Source organism: Oncorhynchus kisutch, linkage group LG25 (assembly GCF_002021735.2).
Source record: "Oncorhynchus kisutch isolate 150728-3 linkage group LG25, Okis_V2, whole genome shotgun sequence".
Classification (NCBI taxonomy): Eukaryota; Metazoa; Chordata; class Actinopteri; order Salmoniformes; family Salmonidae; genus Oncorhynchus; species Oncorhynchus kisutch.
In genome coordinates, this window is record NC_034198.2 from 3223445 (window position 1) to 3247354 (window position 23910).

General features: G+C 44.2%; 2 protein-coding genes across 2 annotated transcripts in view; both read left to right on the plus strand.

The window, feature by feature from the left end:
- The window catches only part of LOC116357422 (netrin-3-like), an 82597-nt gene extending 64904 nt beyond the window's left edge, over positions 1–17693 (plus strand). Inside the window, exon 3 of the mRNA XM_031804567.1 lies at positions 17275–17693. Within this exon, the coding sequence (XP_031660427.1) occupies positions 17275–17693 (419 nt within the window). The remainder of the gene's footprint in view (positions 1–17274) is intronic.
- The window catches only part of LOC109876190 (netrin-3-like), a 42875-nt gene continuing 23747 nt past the window's right edge, over positions 4783–23910 (plus strand). The window contains exons 1-2 of the mRNA XM_031805271.1: positions 4783–5068; positions 18785–18973. Of these exons, the coding sequence (XP_031661131.1) occupies positions 18826–18973 (148 nt within the window). The 5' untranslated portion in view covers positions 4783–5068; positions 18785–18825. The remainder of the gene's footprint in view (positions 5069–18784; positions 18974–23910) is intronic.

A 23910-nucleotide genomic window follows, 5' to 3' on the forward strand; every position in this document is an offset into this window, starting at 1 on the left:
AGATACTCACTCTTTCTTTCATTCTCCCTCTCCCATGAGCTATGGGCCATGGCACAGGTTACTTTTTCTCTCTATACCCCTCTGTGATCATGCTTATGATATTGCCTTGTAATGCTTGTTAATGCTACGTAACTTCAGCTTCATGCCTTGCATGTGAATCCATTCATTTGACCAAGTAATTAAATATACTTGTATTAGAATTCCATTCTCAGACATTTCTTGTTACTGTAACTCAATTATACATTCTGTTGCATATTGCTATTTATGGTGTAAGATAAGCATTTTAATAGGCTAATTGGGGCTCCCGAGTGGCGCAGTGGTCTAAGCCACTGCATCTCAGTGCTAAAGGTGTCATCACAGACTCTGGCTTGATTCCAGGCTGTCACGCCCTGACCTGAGTATTCTTTGTTTTCTTTATTGTTTTGGTTAGGTCAGGGTGTGACATGGGTGACGTATGTGTTTTTGTACTGTCTAGGGGTTTTGTAGGTTTATGGGGTCATTTACTATCTAGGTGTTTATATATGTCTATGGTTGCCTAATTGGTTCTCAATTAGAGGCAGGTGTGTATCGTTGTCTCTGATTGGGAACCATATTTAGGCAACCATCTTCTTTGGGTATTTCGTGGGTTATTGTCTATGTCTAGTTGCCTGTGTCTGCACTAGTATTATTATAGCTTCACGTTCGGTTTGTTGTTTTTGTATAGTTTGTTAAGTGTTCTTCGTCTTTATTAAAAGTATTTATTCATCTTACGCTGCGCCTTGGTCTCCACCATATGATGAACGTGACAGAACGACCCACCTTAAAAGGACCAAGCAGCGTGATTGGGAGGAACAGCGCTTAATGGAGAGATGGACCCAGGAGATGGACCCACGAACGTGACACAGGCTGTATCCCAACTGGCTGTGATTGTGAATCCCATAGGGCGGCGTACAATTGGCCCAGTGACGTCTGGGTTTGGCCGGGTTAGGCCGTCAATGTAAATAAACATTTGTTCTTTAACTGACTTGCTTGTTAAATAAAGGTTAAGTAAAATAAATACAATTGCATTGTCTTATCACTGGTTGCAGGTGGGGTAAATATAATATACACATATTCAATATTACCCCTACCAGTAAATGGTTGCACACACACAGACACACAGAAGCACACTCACAGAGGATGGCAGGTTCCCACATAGCAAGGGGGGGGGGGGGGGGACTCCTATTTTCAAGGACCAATTTTAGCAATGGGATTTGGGTTTGTACAAGCATCCATGGCTTGGGGCTCGGGCCGGGCGAAGGACTAATGAGGTTATATTTATCACTAACATATGGGGCTGGAGTTGAGACGTTGCACACTCGATGCAATTGAGTTTTATTTGGATAGCACTATTTTACGAGGCAATTTATCATAGGACGCTTGAGAAACTCATTCATAGGCTGAAACAGTTTGTTTTTAGACACCTGCTAGTTCAGCTCCAGCGAGCGAGCGCAACATTTGTCAATCAACGTCTGCCATTACGAAAACATGCCACAGTTCCACCTTACCTATTTTTTGCGTACAGCTAAGGATGTTCTCTAAAACGCACTAATCTGTAGTTTGTGTACTTTGCACATTAACGAGACACATTAACAAGGCTATAAAGGTGTGTTACAAGACTGCTAAGTGTGGTTGGAGAAAAAATAGTGATATGTGGGGTTTGATATGGTAATCAGACTGAAATAATGACAGACTGATATAAAGCATTTGGAATGAGTGGAACCAATTAGGACCCACTGTGAGAAAATGATGGAGGCAGCTGTTCTCCCTAGAGCAAAGGGGGATGAAGATCTCAAAAGAAAAATAAATGTTCTCTTTAGCCCTCTCTCATCTTACTCCCTCTGCACCTTTCTATTCTGGGTTGTACTGTATCTATTCAATCACTTTTTGACTTCATTTTTATTTTTCTCTCTCTCTCCTCTGTCCTTCATGCTATTTCTTCATTCTTCAGCAAACGTATCATCTAATTTATTGGACACCAGAGTACTACTAGCAGACCGGGGGTGTACAATGCACGCTACTTTGCACGCTAATATTTCAGAATAAGCACTGTGCTTGCGTGGGTTTAATATTTTACAGAGAATCTACCCATTTTTCCTACAAAATAAATTGCAAGAAATGGCTGGGCAACCCGGTATTCCCGTTCAAACCAGGAAGGCTATTTAAAAGCATATTCAGTTGAAGTTGGAAGTTTACATACACTTAGGTTGGAGTCATTAAAAGTCATTTTTCAACCACTCCACAAATGTCTTGTTAACAAACTATACATCTACTTTGTGCATGACACAAGTCATTTTTCCAACAATTGTTTACAGACAGATTATTTCACTTATAATTCACTGTAATAGAATTCTAGTGCATCAGAAGTTAACATACACTAAGTTGACTGTGCCTTTAAACTGCTTGGAAAATTCCAGAAAATTATGTCATGGCTTTAGAAGCTTCTGATAGGCTAATTGACATCATTTGAGTCAATTGGAGATGTATCTGTGGATGTATTTCAAGGCCTACCTTCAAACTCAGTGCCTCTTTGCTTGACATCATGGGAAAATCAAAAGAAATCAGCCAAGACCTCCACAAGTCTGGTTCATCCTTGGGAGCAATTTCCAAATGCCTGAAGGTACCACGTTCATCTGCACAAACAATAGTACGCAAGTATGAACACCATGGGACCACTCAGCCATCATACCGCTCAGGAAGAAGGTGCGTTCTGTCTCCTAGAGATGAACGTACTTTGGTGCGAAAAGTGCAAATCAATCCCAGAACAACAGCAAAGGACCTTGTGAAGATGCTGGAGGAAACAGGTACAAAAGTATCTATATCAACAAAAGAAAAACAGACTACGGTTTGCAACTGCACATGGGGACAAAGATTGTACTTTTTAGAGAAATGTCCTCTGGTCTGATGAAACAAAAGTAGAACTGTTTGGCCATAAGGACCATCGTTATGTTTGGAGGAAAAAGGGGGAGGCTTTCAAGCTGAAGAACACCATCCCAACAGGGAAGCACGGGGGTGGCAGCATCATGTTGTGGGGGTGCTTTGCTGCAGGAGGGCCTTGTGCACTTCAAAAAAATTGATGGCATCATGAGGTTGGAAAATTACGTGGATATATAGAAGCAACATCTCAAGACATCAGTCAGGAAGTTAAAGCTTGGTCGCAAATGGGTCTTCCAAATGGACAATTGCCCTGAGCATACTTCCAAAGTTGTGGCAAAATGGCTTAAGGACAACAAAGTCAAGGTATTGGAGTGGCCATCACAAAACCCCTGAACTCAATCCTATAGAACATTTGTGGGCAGAACTGAAAAAGCATGTGCAAGCAAGGAGGCCTACAAACCTGACTCAGTTACACAGGCTCTGTCAGGAGGAATGGGAAGCTTGTGGAAGGCTACCCAAAATGTTTGACGCAAGTTTAACAATTTAAAGGCAGTGCTACCAAGTACTAATTGAGTGTATGTAAACTTCTGACCAACTGGGAATGTGATGAAAGAAATAAAAGCTGAAATAAATCATTCTCTCTACTATTATTCTGACATTTCACATTCTTAAAAAATAAAGTGGTGATCCTAACTGACCTAGACAGGGAATGTTTACTCAGAGTAAATGGCAGGAATTGTGAAAACTGAGTTTAAACGTATTTGGCTAAGGTGTATGTAAACTTTCAACTGTAATACCAGCTAAAAAAATACAATTATTTAACCACTGGAGAAATACATTGCCCTCAGAAATTATTCACCTCCCTTTTTGTGTTTTGTTGTGTTACAAATTGGGATTAAAATCAATTTGTTTTTTTTTACAATTTACTCAAAATACTCTGTCAGTGGAGGAAACAGTAAAAATATATTTCAAGGTTATTTAAGTCAAAACTGTAACAAGGCCACTCAGGAATATTAAATGTATTTGACTTTTTAGGTTATTGTCCTGCTGAAAGGTGAATGTGTCTCCCAGTGTCTGTTGGAAAGCAGACTGAACCAGGTTTTCCTCTAGAATTTCCCCTGTGCTTAGCTCTATTCCGTTTATTTTTATCAACAACAAAAAAGCTCCCTTTGTCGATGACGAACATAATGCAGCCAAAACCATGCCTGAAAATATTGTACTCAGTGATGTGTTACGCACACCTCTTGGAGGGAACTCAACACCCTGCTACAACTCAACTCCCCGTGGAGTGAAAGATGTATGGGATTGCAGGTGCGGGTAAGGATGACAGAGGCAGAGAATTTGACCTTTAACAGGGAATTTATTTCCTTCACACAGTCATTTGGGGAAAAGGGTCTGGGTGGAACCAAAGCAAAGAAAGTAAAAGTTTAAGAGCCCCCTCTCCTACCCATCTTAGCACCACCTGGTGCGTTAACCAAAATACAGGGGATGGTCTGCCCAGGTCTTACCTAGTGTGCATAGACATAGTAAATACTATGGGTATATGTGTTCCCGCAGGCCTCTTGCCTAAGAACTCCCAAGGTGCCTTCCCCCCTGGGAACAAAAACAGAATAATTCAAAGTGAACAATTTGACTAATCAAAAACATTGCGTCCTATTGGCGCGCACACACACATACCTCAGAAATAGCGGCTACAAAATACCTAACAAAACCTGTCTCTGAGCAACAACCAACACAGGACATCCAAGAAGCTCTCTTCCTACAAAGGAACATTGGATTTTAAAGCTATGAAGGAGTCGGTAATTGCCGACAGCTGTATCCCCTAACGAGAGGGCGGGATCAGAGCTCCAATCAGCTGCTTTGGACTTCAGGAAGCCATTTCCTGAAATACACACATACACACATACAAACCCACAACCTTGCTGATTAATGCGAGTCACTGAGGGGGAAAGCGGATGAGTTGTCAGCGAATCTGCGCTTCCAACACGAATATCGGGAGGCCTGTTTGCTGGCATTTACTGAGACTTGGCTGGATGACAGAGTCCCGGACAGAGAATTGGAGCCGGCCGACTTCACTCTGGTCAGAGCAGACCGTGATCTGAAAGTCACAAGGAAACTTCATGGCGTGGGCGTCTGCCTGCTTGTCAGGGACCAGTGGTGAAAATCGATCCTGGTAAGAGAGAGACTCTGTACCCCCGACATTGAACTGCTTTCTGTGTCACTGCGACCTTACTATCTATAATTGAGTTCCCTCAATTGTTTGTTACCGTTGTGTACATTCAACCTAAAGCTAATATAACAAAGGCATCAGAAATTATTTATAATCTGTCGCAGAAACTGGAATCCATCTCCCCGACGCACCCACATTTATTTTAGGGGATTTTAACAACTGTACATTGCACAAAATCTTGCGAACATACCATCAGTATGTGAAATGTCTTACTAGGAAAAATAGGACTCTTGATTTGTGTTATGGGACAATAACAAAAGGCCTTCTCTGCCACCACCAGACCTCCTCTGGGGACATCAGACCACAATGTGGTCCACCTCAGGCCAACCTACTGTCAGCTCCTGGAGAGGGAGAAACCCACAGTTAAAACTGTCCAGATCTGGAATGACAACAGTATCACTTGTCCCCAGGGGTGGTTTGACTGTACAATGTGGGAGGTATTTGAGGACAGCAGCTCTGATATGGATGAACTCACAGAGGTTATTTCAGACTATGTAAACTTCTGTGTTGAGTCAGTTGTGCCTGCTAAGACCTGTAAAATCTTCCCTTGGGTACCAAAACATCTAAAATCACTACTTGATAGGAAGAAGGCAGTTTATGCTGAGGGTGATAGACAGGCTTTAAGAGATGTACAATTTGAGATCAAAAGACAGATAGTGGTGGACAAGGAGGCATACAAGCAAAGGGTGTAGAGGACCCTCTCCTCAGGAAACGCAAGGGTGGCCTGGCAAGGGATTAAATCCATGGCTAGTGCCCCCCATATAGGCAGGGGAAACCAGTGCTGACCTTGGGGGATATGAGGGCCAGAACATGGCTAATGAACTGAATGTTTTCTTCTCAAGATTTGAATCAGACAACTTCGTGTCGGAGGTAAAACAAATGGATTCATCATTACAAATGTTTGAGAGAGTTGTTGTTCAACAGTCTGATGTTCTAAAGTTGTTCAGGGAGTGTAACATACAAAAGCCCAGGCCCAGACAAAATAAGTGGACATGTGTTAAAGCACTGTGCTGAACAACTGGCTGGTGTTTTTACAGACATTTTCCAATCCTCACTCGACCAGCAACACGTGCCAGTTTTGTGGACAAACTCAATAATTATACCAATTCCTAAAGCATCTAATCCCTCTGTGCTGAATGACTACCGCCCTGTCGCCTTGACATCCTTAGTAATGAAATGCCTTGAGAAACTTGTGAAAAGTCATATTCTCAGTGTCACCCAGAAGCTCCTTGACCCATTTCAGTTTGCCTATCAGACCAGCAGAGGAGTTGATGATGCCATTCTTACCCTCCTTAACATGGCCTACAGACATCTAGAGGCGGCCAAATCCCATGTCAGGGTTCTGTTTGTTGACTTTTCTTCTGCCTTCAACAAAATCCAGCCTTACATTCTGGCATAGAGAATCATTCGGGACTTCTTAGACGGGGGGCTGGTTTTGTGGCTGTTGGACTTCCTGAGCCAACGCTCACAGCGAGTCAAAATGGGTCGCCATGTGTCGGATATACGCAATACCAACACAGGCTCTCCTCAAGGATGTGTTTTGTCCCCACTTCTGTACATCTTGTACACTAATAGTTGTACTAGTTCCCATCCTGACAGACACCTCGTTAAGTTCGCTGATGACACTGCCTTGATCAGCCTGTTGCATGATGACGAGGAACATCATGGCCTGGTCCTAGATGACTTTGTAGAGTGGTGTTACGAATCACACTTGGTCCTCAATACCAACAAGACCAAAGAAATGTGCATAGACTTCAGGAAGTGTACAACACCTACCTCTGCAACATCTATCAGAGGTCAGAATATAGAGATTGCAGAGGAATACAAATACCTGGGTGTCCTCTTGGACAATAAGCTTCAGTGCAGTAAATGTACAGATCTACAAAAAGAGCCAACAGAGACTGTACTTTCTAAAACAGTTGGGTTCTTTTAATATAGACTGTACTATACTGACTCTGTTTTACAAATCCTTTTAATATAGACTGTACTATACTGACTCTGTTTTACAAATCCTTTTAATATAGACTGTACTATACTGACTCTGTTTTACAAATCCTTTTAATATAGACTGTACTATACTGACTCTGTTTTACAAATCATTTTAATATAGACTGTACTATACTGACTCTGTTTTACAAATCCTTTTAATATAGACTGTACTATACTGACTCTGTTTTACAAATCCTTTTAATATAGACTGTACTATACTGACTCTGTTTTACAAATCCTTTTAATATAGACTGTACTATACTGACACTGTTTAATAAATTATTTTAATATAGACTGTACTATACTGACTCTGTTTTACAAATCCTTTTAATATAGACTGTACTATACTGACTCTGTTTTACAAATCCTTTTAATATAGACTGTACTATACTGACTCTGTTTTACAAATCCTTTTAATATAGACTGTACTATACTGACTCTGTTTTACAAATCCTTTTAATATAGACTGTACTATACTGACTCTGTTTTACAAATCCTTTTAATATAGACTGTACTATACTGACTCTGTTTTACAAATCCTTTTAATATAGACTACTATACTGACTCTGTTTTACAAATCCTTTTAATATAGACTGTACTATACTGACTCTGTTTTACAAATCCTTTTAATATAGACTGTACTATACTGACTCTGTTTTACAAATCCTTTCCTTTGTTTGTTGGTTTGGCAATGCCACTGTCAGCCAGAGAAACATGCTGAGAAGGATTATTTTCACAGCAAGCAAGGTACTTGGAGTCAAACAGACAGGCCTGGATGAGATCTTTAAGGTCAGGGCCCTCTGTAAGGCTCACAAAATAATTTAAGACCCAAGCCACCCCCTGTACCTGGACTTTGAATTACTCCCCTCTGGGCGCAAGTATAGGGCACCCCTCAGCAGGAAAAACAGAACGAGACAATCATTTGTGCCAGGTGTGATATCCCTCCTGAATAGCTCGGGCTAATGTTCCCATTGACCCAGTAAGACCATCAGGCTAGTCTTTTCTTCTTTAAAAGAAAACGTTTTATTTCTTATTTCTTACTTACTATTATTATTATTTTTATTGGTGTGTAACTGTTATGAAAGTTGTATTGTCAATCTTGTTTTGTATTTAAATACCACTTTAAATGTGTACATGACACTGCAACAAAATGTCCCTATGGGGACAATAAAGTCCGTAAGTAAGTACAACACAGAAACTGGGGAACATAATTCATAACAAAATATTCAGGACAAAACTTAAATTATTTTGCCACGTTTTTTGCAGTTTTACTTTAGTGTCTTAAGGCAAACAGGAATATTTGTATACTGTACAGACTTCCTCACTCTGTCATTAAGGATAGTAGGGTGGAGTAACTACAATGGTGTTGATCCAGCCTCAGTTTTTCCTATCACAGACATAACTCTGTAACTGTTTTAAAATCACCAGTGGTCTCATGGTGAAATCCCGGTGCAGTTTCCTTCCTATCTTATTATTACTGTATGTTATGGCAAGCCTAAATACATTCAGGAGTAAACATTTCCTTAACAAGTCACATAATAAGTTGCATGGACTCTGTACGTAATAATAGTTGTTAACATCATTTTTTTATGACTACCCCATCTCTGTACCCCACACATACAAGTATCTGTATGCTCCCTCAATCAAGTAGAGAATTCAAGCACAGATTCAATAACAAAGACCAGGGAGGTTTTTCAATGCCTCTTAAAGAAGGGCACTGATTGGTAGATATGTACAAAATAAAAGAAATTACTGACACTGAATGTCCCTTTGATCATGGTGAAGTTATTAGTCACACTTTGGATGGTGAATCAATACACCCAGTTACTACAACGATACAGGCATCCTTGCTAACTCAGTTGCCAGAGAGGAAGGAAACTGCTCAGGAATATCACAATTAGGCCAATGGTGATTTTAAAATTGAGTTTAATGGTTGTGATAGGAGAACTGAGGATAGATCAACAATATTGTAGTTACACCACAATACTAACCTAAATGACAGAGTGGAAGCCTGTACAGAATACAAATATTTGCATCCTGTTTGCAATAAGGCATTAGAGTAATACTGCAAAAAATGTGGCAAAGAAATTAACTTTTTGTCCTGAATACAAAGCATTATGCTTTGGGCAAATCCAATGAAACACATCACTGAGTACCAAACTTGATATTTTCAAGCACGGTGGTGGCTGCAACTTGTTTTGGGCATACTTGAGGCAGCAGGTAGCCTAGTGGTAAGAGTGTTTGACCAGTAACTGAAAGGATGCTAGATCAAATCCCTGAGCTGACAAGGTAAAAATCTGTCATTCTGCTCCTGAACAAGGCATTTAAACCACTGTTACTAGGCCTTCATTGTAAGTAAGAATATGTTTTTAACTGACTTGCCTAGTTATTTAAAGGTTAAATAAGGAAATACTTGCCATCGGCAAGGACTAGGGAGTTTTTTATGATGAAATAAACAGAATAAAGCTATAAGCACAATTCTAGAGGAAAACCTGGTTCAGTCGTCTTTCCACCCGACACTGGGAGACAAATTCACCTTTCAGCAGGATAATAATCTAAAACACAAGGCCAAATCTATGCTGGAGTTGCTTACCAAGAAGATTGTGAACTTACAGTTTTGACTTGAAAATATATGGTAAGACTTGAAGATGTCTGTCTGGGCAATGATCAACAATCAACTTGACAGCTTGAAGAATTTAAAAAAGAATAATGGCCAAATATTGTATCATCCAGGCGTGCAAAGCTCTTGGAGACTTACTCAGAAAGACTCACAACTGTTATCACCACCAAAGGTGCTTCTACAAAGTATTGACTCAAGGGTGTGAATATGTATGTAAATTAGATATTTCTGTATCAAATAAGCAAAGAGAACGGCAGTTTAAGACATGAAGGTCAGTCAAACTGGAAAATGTGAAGAACTTTAGAAGTTTCTTCAAGTGCAGTCACAACAACCATCAAGCGCTTTGATGAAACTGGCTCTCATGAGTTCCGCCACAGGAAAGGAAGACCCAGAGTTACCTCTGCTGCAGAGGATACGATCATTAGAGTTACCAGCCTAAGAAATTGCAGCCCAAATAAATAAGTACCAAACACATCTCAACATCAACTATTCAGAGGAGACTGCGTAAATCAGGCTTTCATGGTCGAATTGCTGCAACTGCAAAACAAACTACTAAAGAACACCAATAAGAAGAAGAGAATTGCTTAGGCCAAAAAACACGAGCAATTGACATTAGACCAGTGGAAATCTGTCCTTTGGTCTGAGTCCAAATTTGATTTTTTGGTTCCAACCCGCCGTGTCTTTGTGAGACGCAATGTAAGTGAACGGATGATCTACGCATGTGTTGTTCCCACCGTGAAGCATGGAGTAGGAGGTGTGATGGTGTTGGGGGTGCTTTTCCGGTGACACTGTAAGTGATTTTATTTAGAATTCAAGGCACACTTAACCAGCATGGCTACCACAGAATTCTGCAGCGATACGCCATCCCATCTGGTTTGCGCTTAGTGGGACTATCATTTGTTTTTCAACAGGACAATGACCCAACACACCTCCAGGCTGTGTAAGGACTATTTGACAAAGAAGGAGAGTGATGGAGTGTTGCATCAGATGACCTGGCCTCCACAATCACATGACCTCAACCCAATTGAGATAGTTTGGGATGAGTTTGACCGCAGAGTGAAGAAAAACAGCAAACAAGTGCTCAGTATATGTGGGAACTCCTTCATAACTGTTGGAAAATCCTTCCTGGTGAAGCTGGTTGAGAGTGCCAAGTGTGTGCAATGCTGTCATCAAGAAGGGGGGATATTCTTTTACATTTTGAGATTCTACATGATTCTATATGTTTTATTGCATAGTGTTGATGTCTTCACTATTATTCTACAATGTAGAAAATAGTCAAAATAAAGAAAAACCCTTGAACGAGTAGGTGTCCAAACTTTTGACTGGTACTGTACATTTTAAGATCAAATCATTCAAAAAAATGTTTTGGGTAAACTATAAAATACAGTTTCCGTGAGCTATTTCCTGATATTCTACACATTTTGCATGAGAGAAAATGTCACAGTTATTTTCAGCAAATTACCTGTATATTGAAATACACTGCTCAAAAAAATAAAGGGAACACTTAAACAACACAATGTAACTCCAAGTCAATCACACTTCTGTGAAATCAAACTGTCCACTTAGGAAGCAACACTGATTGACAATAAATGTCACATGCTGTTGTGCAAATGGTATAGACAATAGGTGGAAATTATAGGCAATTAGCAAGACACCCCCATTAAAGGAGTGGTTCTGCAGGTGTTAACCACAGACCACTTCTCAGTTCCTATGCTTCCTGGCTGATGTTTTGATCACTTTTGAATGCTGGCGGTGCTTTCACTCTAGTGGTAGCATGAGACGTAGTCTACAACCCACACAAGTGGCTCAGGTAGTGCAGCTCATCCAGGATGGAAACATCAATGCGAGCTGTGGCAAGAAGGTGTGCTATGTCTGTCAACGTAGTGTCCAGAGCATGGAGGCGCTACCAGGAGACAGGCCAGTACATCAGGAGATGTGGAGGAGGCCGTAGGAGGGCAACAACCCAGCAGCAGGACCGCTACCTCCGCCTTTGTGCAAGGAGGAGCAGGAGGAGCACTGCCAGAGCCCTGCAAAATGACATCCAGCAGGCCACAAATGTGCATGTGTCTGCTCAAACGGTCAGAAACAGACTCCATGAGGGTGGTATGAGGGCCCGACGTCCACAGGTGGGGGTTGTGCTTACAGCCCAACACTGTGCAGGACGTTTGGCATTTGCCAGAGAACACCAAGATTGGCAAATTCGCCACTGGCGCCCTGTGCTCTTCACAGATGAAAGCAGGTTGACACTGAGCACATGTGACAGACCTGACAGTCTGGAGGCGCCGTGGAGAACGTTCTGCTGCCTGCAACATCCTCCAGCATGACCGGTTTGGCGGTGGGTCAGTCATGGTGTGGGGTGGCATTTCTTTGGGGGGCCGCACAGCCCTCCATGTGCTCGCCAGAGGTAGCCTGACTACCATTAGGTACCGAGATGAGATCCTCAGACCCCTTGTGAGACCATATGCTGGTGCGGTTGGTCCTGGGTTCCTCCTAATGCAAGACAATGCTAGACCTCATGTTGCTGGAGTGTGTCAGCAGTTCCTGCAAGAGGAAGGCATTGATGCTATGGACTGCCCGTTCCCCAGACCTGAATCCAATTGAGCACATCTGGGACATCATGTCTCGCTCCATCCACCAACAGACTGCACCACAGACTGTCCAGGAGTTGGCGGATGCTTTAGTCCAGGTCTGGGAGGAGATCCCTCAGGAGACCATCCGCCACCTCATCAGGAGCATGCCCAGGTGTTGTAGGGAGGTCATACAGGCACGTGGAGGCTACACACACTACTGAGCCTCATTTTGACTTGTTTTAAGGACATTACATCAAAGTTAGATCAGCCTGTAGTGTGGTTTTCCAACTTAAATTTTGAGTGTGACTCCAAATCCAGACCTCCATGGGTTAATAAATTTGATTTCCATTGATCATTTTTGTGTGATTTTGTTGTCAGCACATTCAACTATGTAAAGTAAAAAGTATTTAAGAATATTTCATTCATTCAGATCTAAGATGTGTTATTTTAGTGTTACTTTTTTTAGTGTTATTGCTTTTGACGTGTTCATATGGTATCTGTAGCCCCGACCTCCGGTGGAGCTTTGATGTGTAAATGAATTGAAAAATAGCCCTCTCTGGTGTTCAGTTATCCCTGCTGAGCCTAATTAGAGTGAGGTTGTCTGGTGTCTGTGTGCGTGTGCATGTGCATATGTGTGTGTGTGTGTTGTGTGAGTCCTAGTAGCTGTGCACAAAGCACTTCAAAACAAACTCATAAACATTCCAAGTGCCGCAGCAAATCCTCGAGCAGGCACTGAGGTGAAGTTAACACCCCCCACCTCTCTCTAGATTCCTCTTTCTCATTTCTCTGCCTTTCCCTCTTCCCAAGCTTTTTTTAAAGAGAGCGAGAGGAATAATGGGAACGTCTTGTTTAAAGTATCAGGTCCAGCTGTAGTGCAAGCAACTGATTCACAACACATAAACACGCTCTCCCTTTCTCAACAGGTCTAATCCAGCATTTGAGATTTCCTCTTACATTGGAACTCTAGAGCTCTAGAACTGGACTTTTTTTATTGTCCAGTTTATTCCTATTCACAATGGCAGTTTAGACAATCTGTTGATCCAAATGATTTGTCCGTTTTGTGTAGAAAAGTCCTAATATTGAATTGAACATTGAATTCCTCCATGTGAAGGAGGGACATATGGCAGTATAGGATTTAGGCTGGAAAAAAATGAGTGTCAGTGATCCTGCTACAAGGTGCTAACGGACACAGCTGTTTGTGTGTTTGAGACGTTTGATCACAATCTCCATCCCTCCTCCAGTTCGCCCCACCCTCCACACCAGTGTTACTCACTATTCTTTTTAAGGGGGCCACTTTGGGTTGAGACAATCATTCAGAGGGCCGCACAGATCTTTAATTTGTTGTACTTTTTCTTCCAATATTATCAATTATCAATTGAGAACAAATTCAGAGCAATAGAGCACATGCAATTGATTTGATGTACAGCACATCACAAATATATATGTATACACACACATCAAATTGGCTACATCACATACTGTATATTAGACCCATATTAAGGGTTACTTCAGTAGTTGGATGAGCAAAAATGTCCCTTCTGCTCCTTGACCGAATTCCTTCTAAATGTATAGTCTGTTGTTGCTTGTGAGGCAATCCAGGTGTTTAGTAAGTCTGTTTCTCTGTTTTTGTTTCACAATGTTCATTGTTGAAAATGTAGCTTCACATGAGTAAGTGCTGACAAAAAATGTCACCTTTTGCACACATTGCTTCAGAAGTGGATACTCTGTGTATGACACAAGGCTCCAGAAATGGGTAACACCTGATCTTAGTTCACCTTGCAATGTGTCATTTGCCTGCAGCTCCACTATCTCACTCTCTATGCCAGCACGGTCAGGACAGAGGGCTGTGATGACTGGGGGGTCAGAGATGACACTGGCACATGAAAGGGGTTCTCAATGAAGTTGAAAAACTCCTTGTACTCCATCATATCCTTGAATCTTGACTCAAACTCCAACTTCAACTCTTCCAACACCTGCACAAATTCATCATAGCTAAAATATTGCTGTGTGTCTGGGTAGGAGTTTTGGGAAATTAACAAACTGTTTGTCAGGTATGAAAACTGTCTGGTGATTTTATTTTGAAACGCTGTGACCACATGCAGCATTTTGCCCGGAGTTGTAGCTTTCCCTTGGAGCTGGAGATTGACTGTGTTCAGGTGGCAGGTGATGTCAGTTAAAAAGCCTTAATATCCACTTTGGATCATCCAGCTCTGGCTCCTCTCTCCCCTTGTTTGCAACAAATTCACGGATTTGAGGGAGGAGAGAGAAATCTTTTCAAATCTTGCTGTATTCTGTCTGGTATTCCTCCAGCAACTCCCGGAATTGCCGGTGATTCAGTGCCCTCGCAATAATAATGTTCCCCACGCGCACAACTTGCTGAATCACATTCTGTAAGTCAGTCTGTGAGTATAGCCACAAGTGCTTCCTGACAAATGATACAATGAAACGTAACAAATTCAGGAATATCCTCTCTTTCTCATCAGGCCTATGAGTCCCTTCTCCTTCCCTCGCATGCTTGGGTTGCCGTCAGTGGATACAGATGCCAGATTTGACCAGTCAATATTATTATCAGCAGAAAATGTAACCAGGACTATCAAGATATCCTCTCCTCGTGTTTGTCCCTGAAGGGGCAGTAAACAGAAATGTTTCTCTCAGAATTTTTTTTTTTTCGTTTTGAGGGAAGCGGACCCAAACGCATAATTGGGCAATGTCACTGACATCAGTGCTTTCGCTAAGAGCAATACTAAAACACGGCGTCACGGATATGTCAGTAATCAGTTGCTTACCGATGGCCTCGCTGATGTTGTCTATTCATCTCGTTATGGTCAAGTCTGAGAGTTGCAGTCCCTTAATTTGCTTTAAAATAGCTTCCTTGTTTGTGAAATCGGCATACAATATTTCGGGCTGAGACCTAAAACATTCTTTGACAATCTCCGTGTCTGTGAAGAATTGTTTCTCGCGAGTATCCAAGCAATCTCATATGTTGCCTCTGTCGTTTTCTCTGCCACAGTGCTAGATCTGTCCACCATTTGTTGTTGTCCTTTGAGCTGTCCTTTTGAGTTGCGTTATTTTGTTGTTTCTGAGGTTTCTTCGTGATGGAAATGTTTTGTCAAAGTGGGCATGGTTTGACTGGAAATGTCACGCTACATTTTCTTGTTTAAAACAATTGACTGCTTCTGTCAAATAAGACACAGTGAACTAGTCCCATCATGCAGTACAAAAATATACTTGTCTGTCCATTTCTCTTGGAATTTTCGGTGTTCTTCTTGAATCAACCGTATCCTTCTCTTAGCCACTGGAGCCAGGTTAGCCACGTTAGCTAGCTGCATTTCCCAGCCGCCATCTTCCGGATTTTCCTGGCTCTCCGGTGGTTGTTCGTTCATAGATGTCACGTTGTCCTCCAGCTCATCCCCCTCATTTTCATTGTTAATACATTTACAATACATTTTTACAGTAAATTGATCCATGTCGACCAGACTGCTACATTAGCTAATAGCAAACTGATATGTCTCGTTCGCTGTAGCTGAGCAGTTCTATTTCGCCAAACATTCTATTTCGGCCTTTCTGTTCAACAGCTGCGCTATACTGCCATCTTTCTGCTGTCCAGGGAACAATAGATATATTCAATGGACATTTTCAGACTACCTGTATTTTTCCACATAAAAAAAAAATGATGTTAAGTGTTTTTAATAAACCTACTGTGGGTGTCACCCGTCCCAGTTCTTCATTCTCAATAACATCCATCCATGTGTCCAGACCAATGATGTCATGTCTATGGTCCAAACCCTTCTGTTAAAATGGCTTGAGGTCAAACCCAGACCCCATGCCACCAGCCTCCCAGAACACACCCCTAAAGAGCCAGCAGCAGCGTAGCTTCAGAAACAGGACATGTCCAAGGGGGATTCAAATCCAACTAGTATTTCATTAAATGTAGAATTCCATGGCAATTGGCTGCATAATAACTGGCAGATGGAATTGAGGGAAGGAGTCTGAGAATGTGCTCTGTTCCTGGGGCCTGCGACCCTGTAAAACTGGGTGGAGAAAGGTCTTCGTTCCCATCTCCCTGTGCCAGGCATTCCTCTTCCGAGGGAAGTAGCATTTGAGAAACAGAATTCCACTGTCTGCTGGTTTAAAATTCCCATTATTATTGATATGGCCTTGAGATTTTTCGTTCAAGTATCTCATGGTCCCATCAAAGGTAATTTTGTTATCAAATTCAAAGCCAAGCTTGACATGGTGGCAATCTCTGTACTGGATGTGGTTATAACACTGTTCTTGGCTAGAACAAGTCTGTCACAGTCAGTCTATCTGTCTACCACACACTGTGATTGGCAACACTTCATGGCACCATGCTCTCATTCAGTCCAGACTAGAGTTACCAAATGTCCCAGATTGTGCTGGACAGTCCCGCATTATGGCCCTTTGTTCCACATTTGATCAACAAATTCAAACAACAGTCATTTAGAAGAAATAGTTGAATTGTCCCATATTTGAGTCACTTTGCGATTAAGACAAGATATATATTATAAAGATGTGGTACTGGTGACGTTAATCACTGGTGACGTTAATGACATATGATATTCTGCACCGCCCAAGAGGAGAGGTAGGCCTATCATTAATCAATGGCATTTCTCAAACCGTTTCAGGTTAAATTCCAGCTAAACTTGGAGAGGACAGTTACGACTAACTAGATCTTCTTACAAAAAGTGTGCTTCTGACGAAGAGCTACAGAAGTTGGCATAGGTAAATAGCCATATCAAGTAATTTTGTCAAACTTGTGAGGCTCTCCAGGCTCATTCGTTGCTCATCCTACATATTTGCTAACTGTTTCACGTTCTCTGAGACCAAACAGAAATGTTTCCTTGGACAAAGATACCCAGATTTTCATAAAACAGTTACTCGCCAGGCAAAAGAGTAGGATAGGTGCAATTCAATTAGTATAATAGTGCTGCTGGAGCGTACCGGAGTAGTGCTGCTGGAGCGTACCGGTGTAGTGCTGCTGGAGTGTACCGGAGTAGTGCTGCTGGAGCGTACCGGAGTAGTGCTGCTGGAGCGTACCGGTGTAGTGCTGCTGGAGTGTACCGGAGTAGTGCTGCTGGAGCGTACCGGAGTAGTGCTGCTGGAGCGTACCGGAGTAGTGCTGCTGGAGCGTACCGGAGTAGTGCTGCTGGAGCGTACCAGAGTAGTGCTGCTGGAGTGTACCGGTGTAGTGCTGCTGGAGTGTACCAGAGTAGTGCTGCTGGAGTGTACCGGTGTAGTGCTGCTGGAGTGTACCGGTGTAGTGCTGCTGGAGCGTACCGGAGTAGTGCTGCTGGAGCGTACCGGTGTAGTGCTGCTGGAGCGTACCGGACTAGTGCTGCTGGAGCGTACCGGACTAGTGCTGCTGTAGCGTACCGGACTAGTGCTGCTGGAGCGTACCGGACTAGTGCTGCTAGAGCGTACCGGACTAGTGCTGCTGGAGCGTACCGGACTAGTGCTGCTGGAGCGTACCGGACGAGTGCTGCTGGAGCGTACCGGACGAGTGCTGCTGGAGCGTACCGGACGAGTGCTGCTGGAGCGTACCGGACGAGTGCTGCTGGAGCGTACCGGACGAGTGCTGCTGGAGCGTACCGGACGAGTGCTGCTGGAGCGTACCGGACGAGTGCTGCTGGAGCGTACCGGAGTAGTGCTGCTGGAGTGTACGAGGCACCTGCAAGTTCCCGGGCATTTCTGGGGGTAATGGCCCTAGCCCTCACCCTCTGATCCAACAGGTCCCAGACGTGCTCAATGGGATTGAGATCCGGGCTCTTCGCTGGCCATGGCAGAACACTGACATTCCTGTCTTGCAGGAAATCACACACAGAACGAACAGTATGGCAGGTGGCATTGTCATGCTGGAGTGTCATGTCAGGATGAGCCTTTAGGAAGGGTACCACATGAGGGACGAGGACAACAAGCACAGTCCAATGATGCTGTGAAACACCGCCCCAGACCATGACAGACCCTCCACCTCCAAATCGATCCCACTCCAGAGTAGAGGCCTCGGTGTAACGCTCATTCCTTCGACAATAAACGTGAATCCGACCATCACCCCTGGTGAGACAAAACCGCAACTTGTCAGTGAAGAGCACTTTTTGCCAGTCCTGTCTGGTCCAGTGACGGTGGGTTTGTGCCCATAGGCAACGCTGCCTTACAAGAGGCGTACATCTACTGAGCAAGCTACAATCATATATCTGAATGAGTGATTTGAAAATGTGCTTTGAAATAGTGTGATTTATGGTGTCTACCCAGACTATACCCATAATGCTGATTGTTGTACTTTGATTTCAACCTGTGGCGATGCCAGTTCACCAAATGCTTTTCAACTATTACTGGTTTTTAAGTACCTTGGACATGTTTTGATATATGAAGAAGTAAAGCTATTCTCACTGAACATACAAGACATCTAAACTTTCTTTTTGCCTCTCTCTTTTCCCCTTCCCTCATTCCTCCCTCTCGTAGCGTGTAACTGCAACCTGCACGCCCGGCGCTGCCGCTTCAACATGGAGCTGTACAAGCTGTCAGGGAGAAAGAGTGGAGGCGTGTGCATGAACTGTCGCCACAACACGGCTGGACGCCACTGCCACTACTGCAAGGAAGGCTTCTACCGGGATATGGCCAAGCCCATCACACACCGCCGCGCCTGCAAAGGTATGGAGAATACTCCATCTCTCAGAACATAGTTTATAGCGTAAATGGTCCTTTTCAATTCAGTCGATTCAAGAGATTCATTTACATGTTTTATTCAAAATGGGTATTTATTTACATCAACTGATGTATCACAGTTATAACAGGATTAGTAAAACTATTCTAAGAAGTAGGCTGGCAACTTCACTTCCAACTCTTTGGCTCTTTCCACCCTCCTAGGGTAAAAACAAATTAATACCAAGCCTCCTTAATTAAGTAAATAATTTGAATCTGTCACAGAAGCTGTTCTCCTGAAAACCCACGTGAAAAATATTACACTGGACCACAAGCCACATTAAATTAGCAGCCAATTGAGTTATTTCTCGTGGAAAAAGTGGTGTTTGAAATGTGGAATGTTTTTAGAATTTGCAGTGAATATTTTTCTGGCAAATGTATACACTGAGAGCTTTTTATCATTTCAAGAACAACAGCAGTTTCCTGCCCTTGTTGCTTGGGGAAATGTGAAAATCAATAGAAGAGGGAGCTGGCACTTTTTCTTGATTCTGTAGATTATAGTGAGAAGTTAAGGGATTACTTACAGAGAACTCAAAACAATGTGGATGGTGAGAACTAGCAACACTCTTAGCTGTGAAGGTATTTTGTTGGAGATTCCATGGTGGGAATCTCCCCTCATTGGCTCCTGTTCAGTTTCCCACTCCGGGCTGACCCAAACCTGAGGGCATGACCCAAGTAACTATAAACGAAAAGGAGTTCCCAATGGTGTGATGGCACATTACTATTGTCCATATTATATCAATATTAAATACATTTTCATTATACTGTACAGCAGTGATTTTTTTGAGGGGGGGAAGCACACCCATGCAATTTGTCCACTCACAGAGCAATTGACCATAGCACAACATGCACTGTGAGACAGTAATTGACTTTAGCAATTGTTTTTTGGCCTTTACAAATGACAAGTAACATACAGTATAATTATAGGTAGCTATGACTGTAACGAAACGTATATCCTTGTTGCCAATGCAAGACACATCACATCACACACACACACGCAACCCGTGCCTGGGTGTGATGCAGTGCTCGGGCCCTGGAGGCGATCTGTTTTTCTCAAAGCGGAGCAGTGCGCAGCAGGTCAGACCCGCTCAGCGGTATAAACTTTATCTCCCTCCCCTCGGGAGGCCAGATGTGACGGAAATTAAAGTTCCTGTGGAAAGACCATCAACCTGGGCGGCTGGTACCATGATTGATCAGACCAATCCCAGACCCTTTTAGGACCTGTCTCTTTCCACCCCCCTCTCTCACTTTCTCTCTCTCTCGCGAGGACCAAGCTCTCTTCTCATCTATTCTCTACTTCTCTCTGATCCTCTGATTCGTTCTAGCTTTTTCTCTGCCGCAGTGTTCATTATATTTGTCCACATGTGACAGGGCCAGGATAATGGTCAGGGGTTCAAATATGATCGGTGTCATGTCTGAAGTGGAGGAACGGCAATAAACAACAGGTGTTTTAAAAAATATATTTTATTTTATTTAACTAGGCAAGTCAGTTAAGAACAAATTCGTATTTACAATAACAGCCCAGGAACAGTGGGTTAACTGCCTTGTTCAGGAGCAGAACAACAGATTTCTACCTTGAAAGCTGGAGGATTCAATCTAGCAACCTTTCGGTTACTGGCCCAACACACTAACCACTAGGCTAACTGCCACCACTATGTTTAAAGGAAGTGAGGAATGGGCGGGTAGGTCTTGAGGGTTGGGGGGGCGGAATGTCTGCCTGCTTCCAATCAGACCTCCTTTGTGGACGAGTGTCCATGTCAGACCTGCAGTGTGTGTGAGTGTGTGCTAATGTGTGTCCGCGTGCTTGAGTGAGTGTCCAACACACACTCTTTAAGAATTGTTTAATGGACAGGCCAGACTCTGATGGAGGGTCAAGTGGCAGCGTCTCTCCCATCTGCTCCCAGTTACACCCTGGTGCTTAGGTAACACACACACAGGTCCCAACCCCTCTCCACCCCCATCCGCAGTGCCTCTCCGTGGGGTTCCCAGCTCCTGCACGCCGGGGCAGCGGCCGCTGCCACTCTCAATCCACGGCTTTATGCTGTTACGTGCATAAAAACAGCCAGCAAATTAAAGAAACTTGCAGGCCATCACCGGTGCGACTGTAACCAGTCTTACCTATGAGGTCTTCAATGTCAGCCCTTTATGTGCCTGCTAACATGTTGTAATGTTGGCATCTATGTTGACTAGAATGAATGGATTTCAAATTCAGACCGTTGAGTGGGTCAGCAGCATTTTCCAACAGAATGCCACAAATCGACTGAATACTGAATGTATTGACACCTCCAAGTAGCTTCTGAAGTGGAGCTAAATCATTTTTAGAGAATAACTTTATAGAAAGGGAATTAGGAAATCCAAGATGAGCCATTCCAATACCAAAATGCCCATGCCTATCAGGTTTCAGGTATGACCCAGATGCAGACCTTGTCGAAAGAAACAAAAGTGCATTTCTAATACAAGGGCAGGCAAACGACAGGTCAAAGGCAGGCAGAGGTCAGTAATCCAGAGAGGTGGGGAAAGGGTCCAGAACGGCAGGCAGGCTCAGGGTCAGGGCAGGCAGAGGTCAGTAATCCAGTGAGGTGGGGAAAGGTACAGAACGGCAGGCTCAGGGTCAGGGTCAGGGCAGGCAGAGGTCAGTAAACCAGAGAGGTGGGGAAAGGGTCCAGAACGCCAGGCAGGCTCAGGGTCAGGGCAGGCAGAGGTCAGTAATCCAGTGAGGTGGGGAAAGGTATAGAACGGCAGGCTCAGGGTCAGGGTCAGGGCAGGCAGAGGTCAGTAATCCAGAGAGGTGGGGAAAGGTATAGAATGGCAGGCAGGCTCAGGGTCAGGGTCAGGGCAGGCAGAGGTCAGTAAATCCAGTGAGGTGGGGAAAGGTATAGAACGGCAGGCTCAGGGTCAGGGTCAGGGCAGGCAGAGGTCAGTAAACCAGAGAGGTGGGGAAAGGTATAGAATGGCAGGCTCAGGGTCAGGGTCAGGGCAGGCAGAGGTCAGTAATCCAGTGAGGTGGGGAAAGGTATAGAACGGCAGGCAGGCTCAGGCTCAGGGTCAGGGCAGGCAGAGGTCAGTAAATCCAGTGAGGTGGGGAAAGGTATAGAACGGCAGGCAGGCTCAGGGTCAGGGCAGGCAGAGGTCAGTAAATCCAGTGAGGTGGGGAAAGGTATAGAACGGCAGGCTCAGGGTCAGGGTCAGGGCAGGCAGAGGTCAGTAATCCAGTGAGGTGGGGAAAGGTATAGAACGGCAGGCAGGCTCAGGGTCAGGGTCAGGGTCAGGGCAGGCAGAGGTCAGTAAATCCAGTGAGGTGGGGAAAGGTATAGAATGGCAGGCAGGCTCAGGGTCAGGGTCAGGGCAGGCAGAGGTCAGTAATCCAGTGAGGTGGGGAAAGGTATAGAACAGCAGGCAGGCTCAGGGTCAGGGTCAGGGTCAGGGCAGGCAGAGGTCAGTAATCCAGTGAGGTGGGGAAAGGTATAGAACGGCAGGCAGGCTCAGGGTCAGGGTCAGGGCAGGCAGAGGTCAGTAATCCAGAGAGGTGGGGAAAGGGTCCAGAACGGCAGGCTCAGGGTCAGGCTCAGGCTCAGGGTCAGGGCAGGCAGAGGTCAGTAATCCAGAGAGGTGGGGAAAGGTATAGAACGGCAGGCTCAGGGTCAGGGCAGGCAGAGGTCAGTAATCCAGAGAGGTGGGGAAAGGGTCCAGAACGGCAGGCTCAGGGTCAGGGTCAGGGTCAGGGCAGGCAGAGGTCAGTAATCCAGAGAGGTGGGGAACGGTATAGAACGGCAGGCTCAGGGTCAGGGTCAGGGCAGACAGAGGTCAGTAATCCAGAGAGGTGGGGAAAGGGTCCAGAACGGCAGGCTCAGGGTCAGGGCAGACAGAGGTCAGTAATCCAGTGAGGTGGGGAAAGGTATAGAACGGCAGGCATGCTCAGGCTCAGGGTCAGGGTCAGGGTCAGGGCAGGCAGAGGTCAGTAATCCAGTGAGGTGGGGAAAGGTATAGAACAGCAGGCACAGGCTCAGGCTCAGGGTCAGGGCAGACAGGACCTCAAAACCGGGAAGGACTAAAAAACAGGTGCAAGAACAGTCCGGAACAGGGGAACAAATGCTGGTAGGTTTGACGAAACAAAATGAACTGAGGGAGTCGGTACCATGTGAGCTGGTAATGAGGGAGGGTGTGGTCGGGTGGGGGGGGGTTAGTGCTCTGTTCTTCAGACACACATGTGGCTGTTCCGTCCGGCTGGGGTGTCAAAATGCATCTGTTCGTTTGCTTCGTAAATCTGACAGCTCACATTCCGTGCAAAATCCCCACCACCTGACCCGGCTCCAAACTCACGGAAGGCTTTGATTGGCTGTGGTTTGGCAGGGTTTGTAGTAGAGTGTTAGTCTGTATTGAGTGGGGTGACGCACGGGGAGGTTGAAAGTCAAATGTTGGTCCGGACTCAAGGTACTTCTGGTACGACTTAGTTCCTGTTTTGTTCCATGTCTACCATGTGACTTCTCTACTGCCAAACGCTCCGAACTTGTTCCTGTGCCTAGAGGCCCCGTCCGCGCTGCACCTATCTCTTTTTGGGAATTTTGGGCATCCCTGGGATTGGTGCCCCGTTAGACGTGTTAATGAAACACAGCTGATAAGTCCACAACATTTAAAAAATAAAATAAACCGATTCATACTAAGGGGAACAACAAAGCAAGGCCCTGAAGAAAACTCCTGTTAGGGCCTGCCAAGGAATGGCAGCTGCTATCAGAGACTATTTGGTTACTGGGTTTTCCCCAAATGCTTGTTTCGCCATTTCTTGTTGTTTTTATGAAAGCGAGAGGACAATTACCAGCTATCACATTACAGTTGCAGGGATACTTCAGGATTGTTGCAATGATGCCCGTTAACTACCTCCCCAGAGT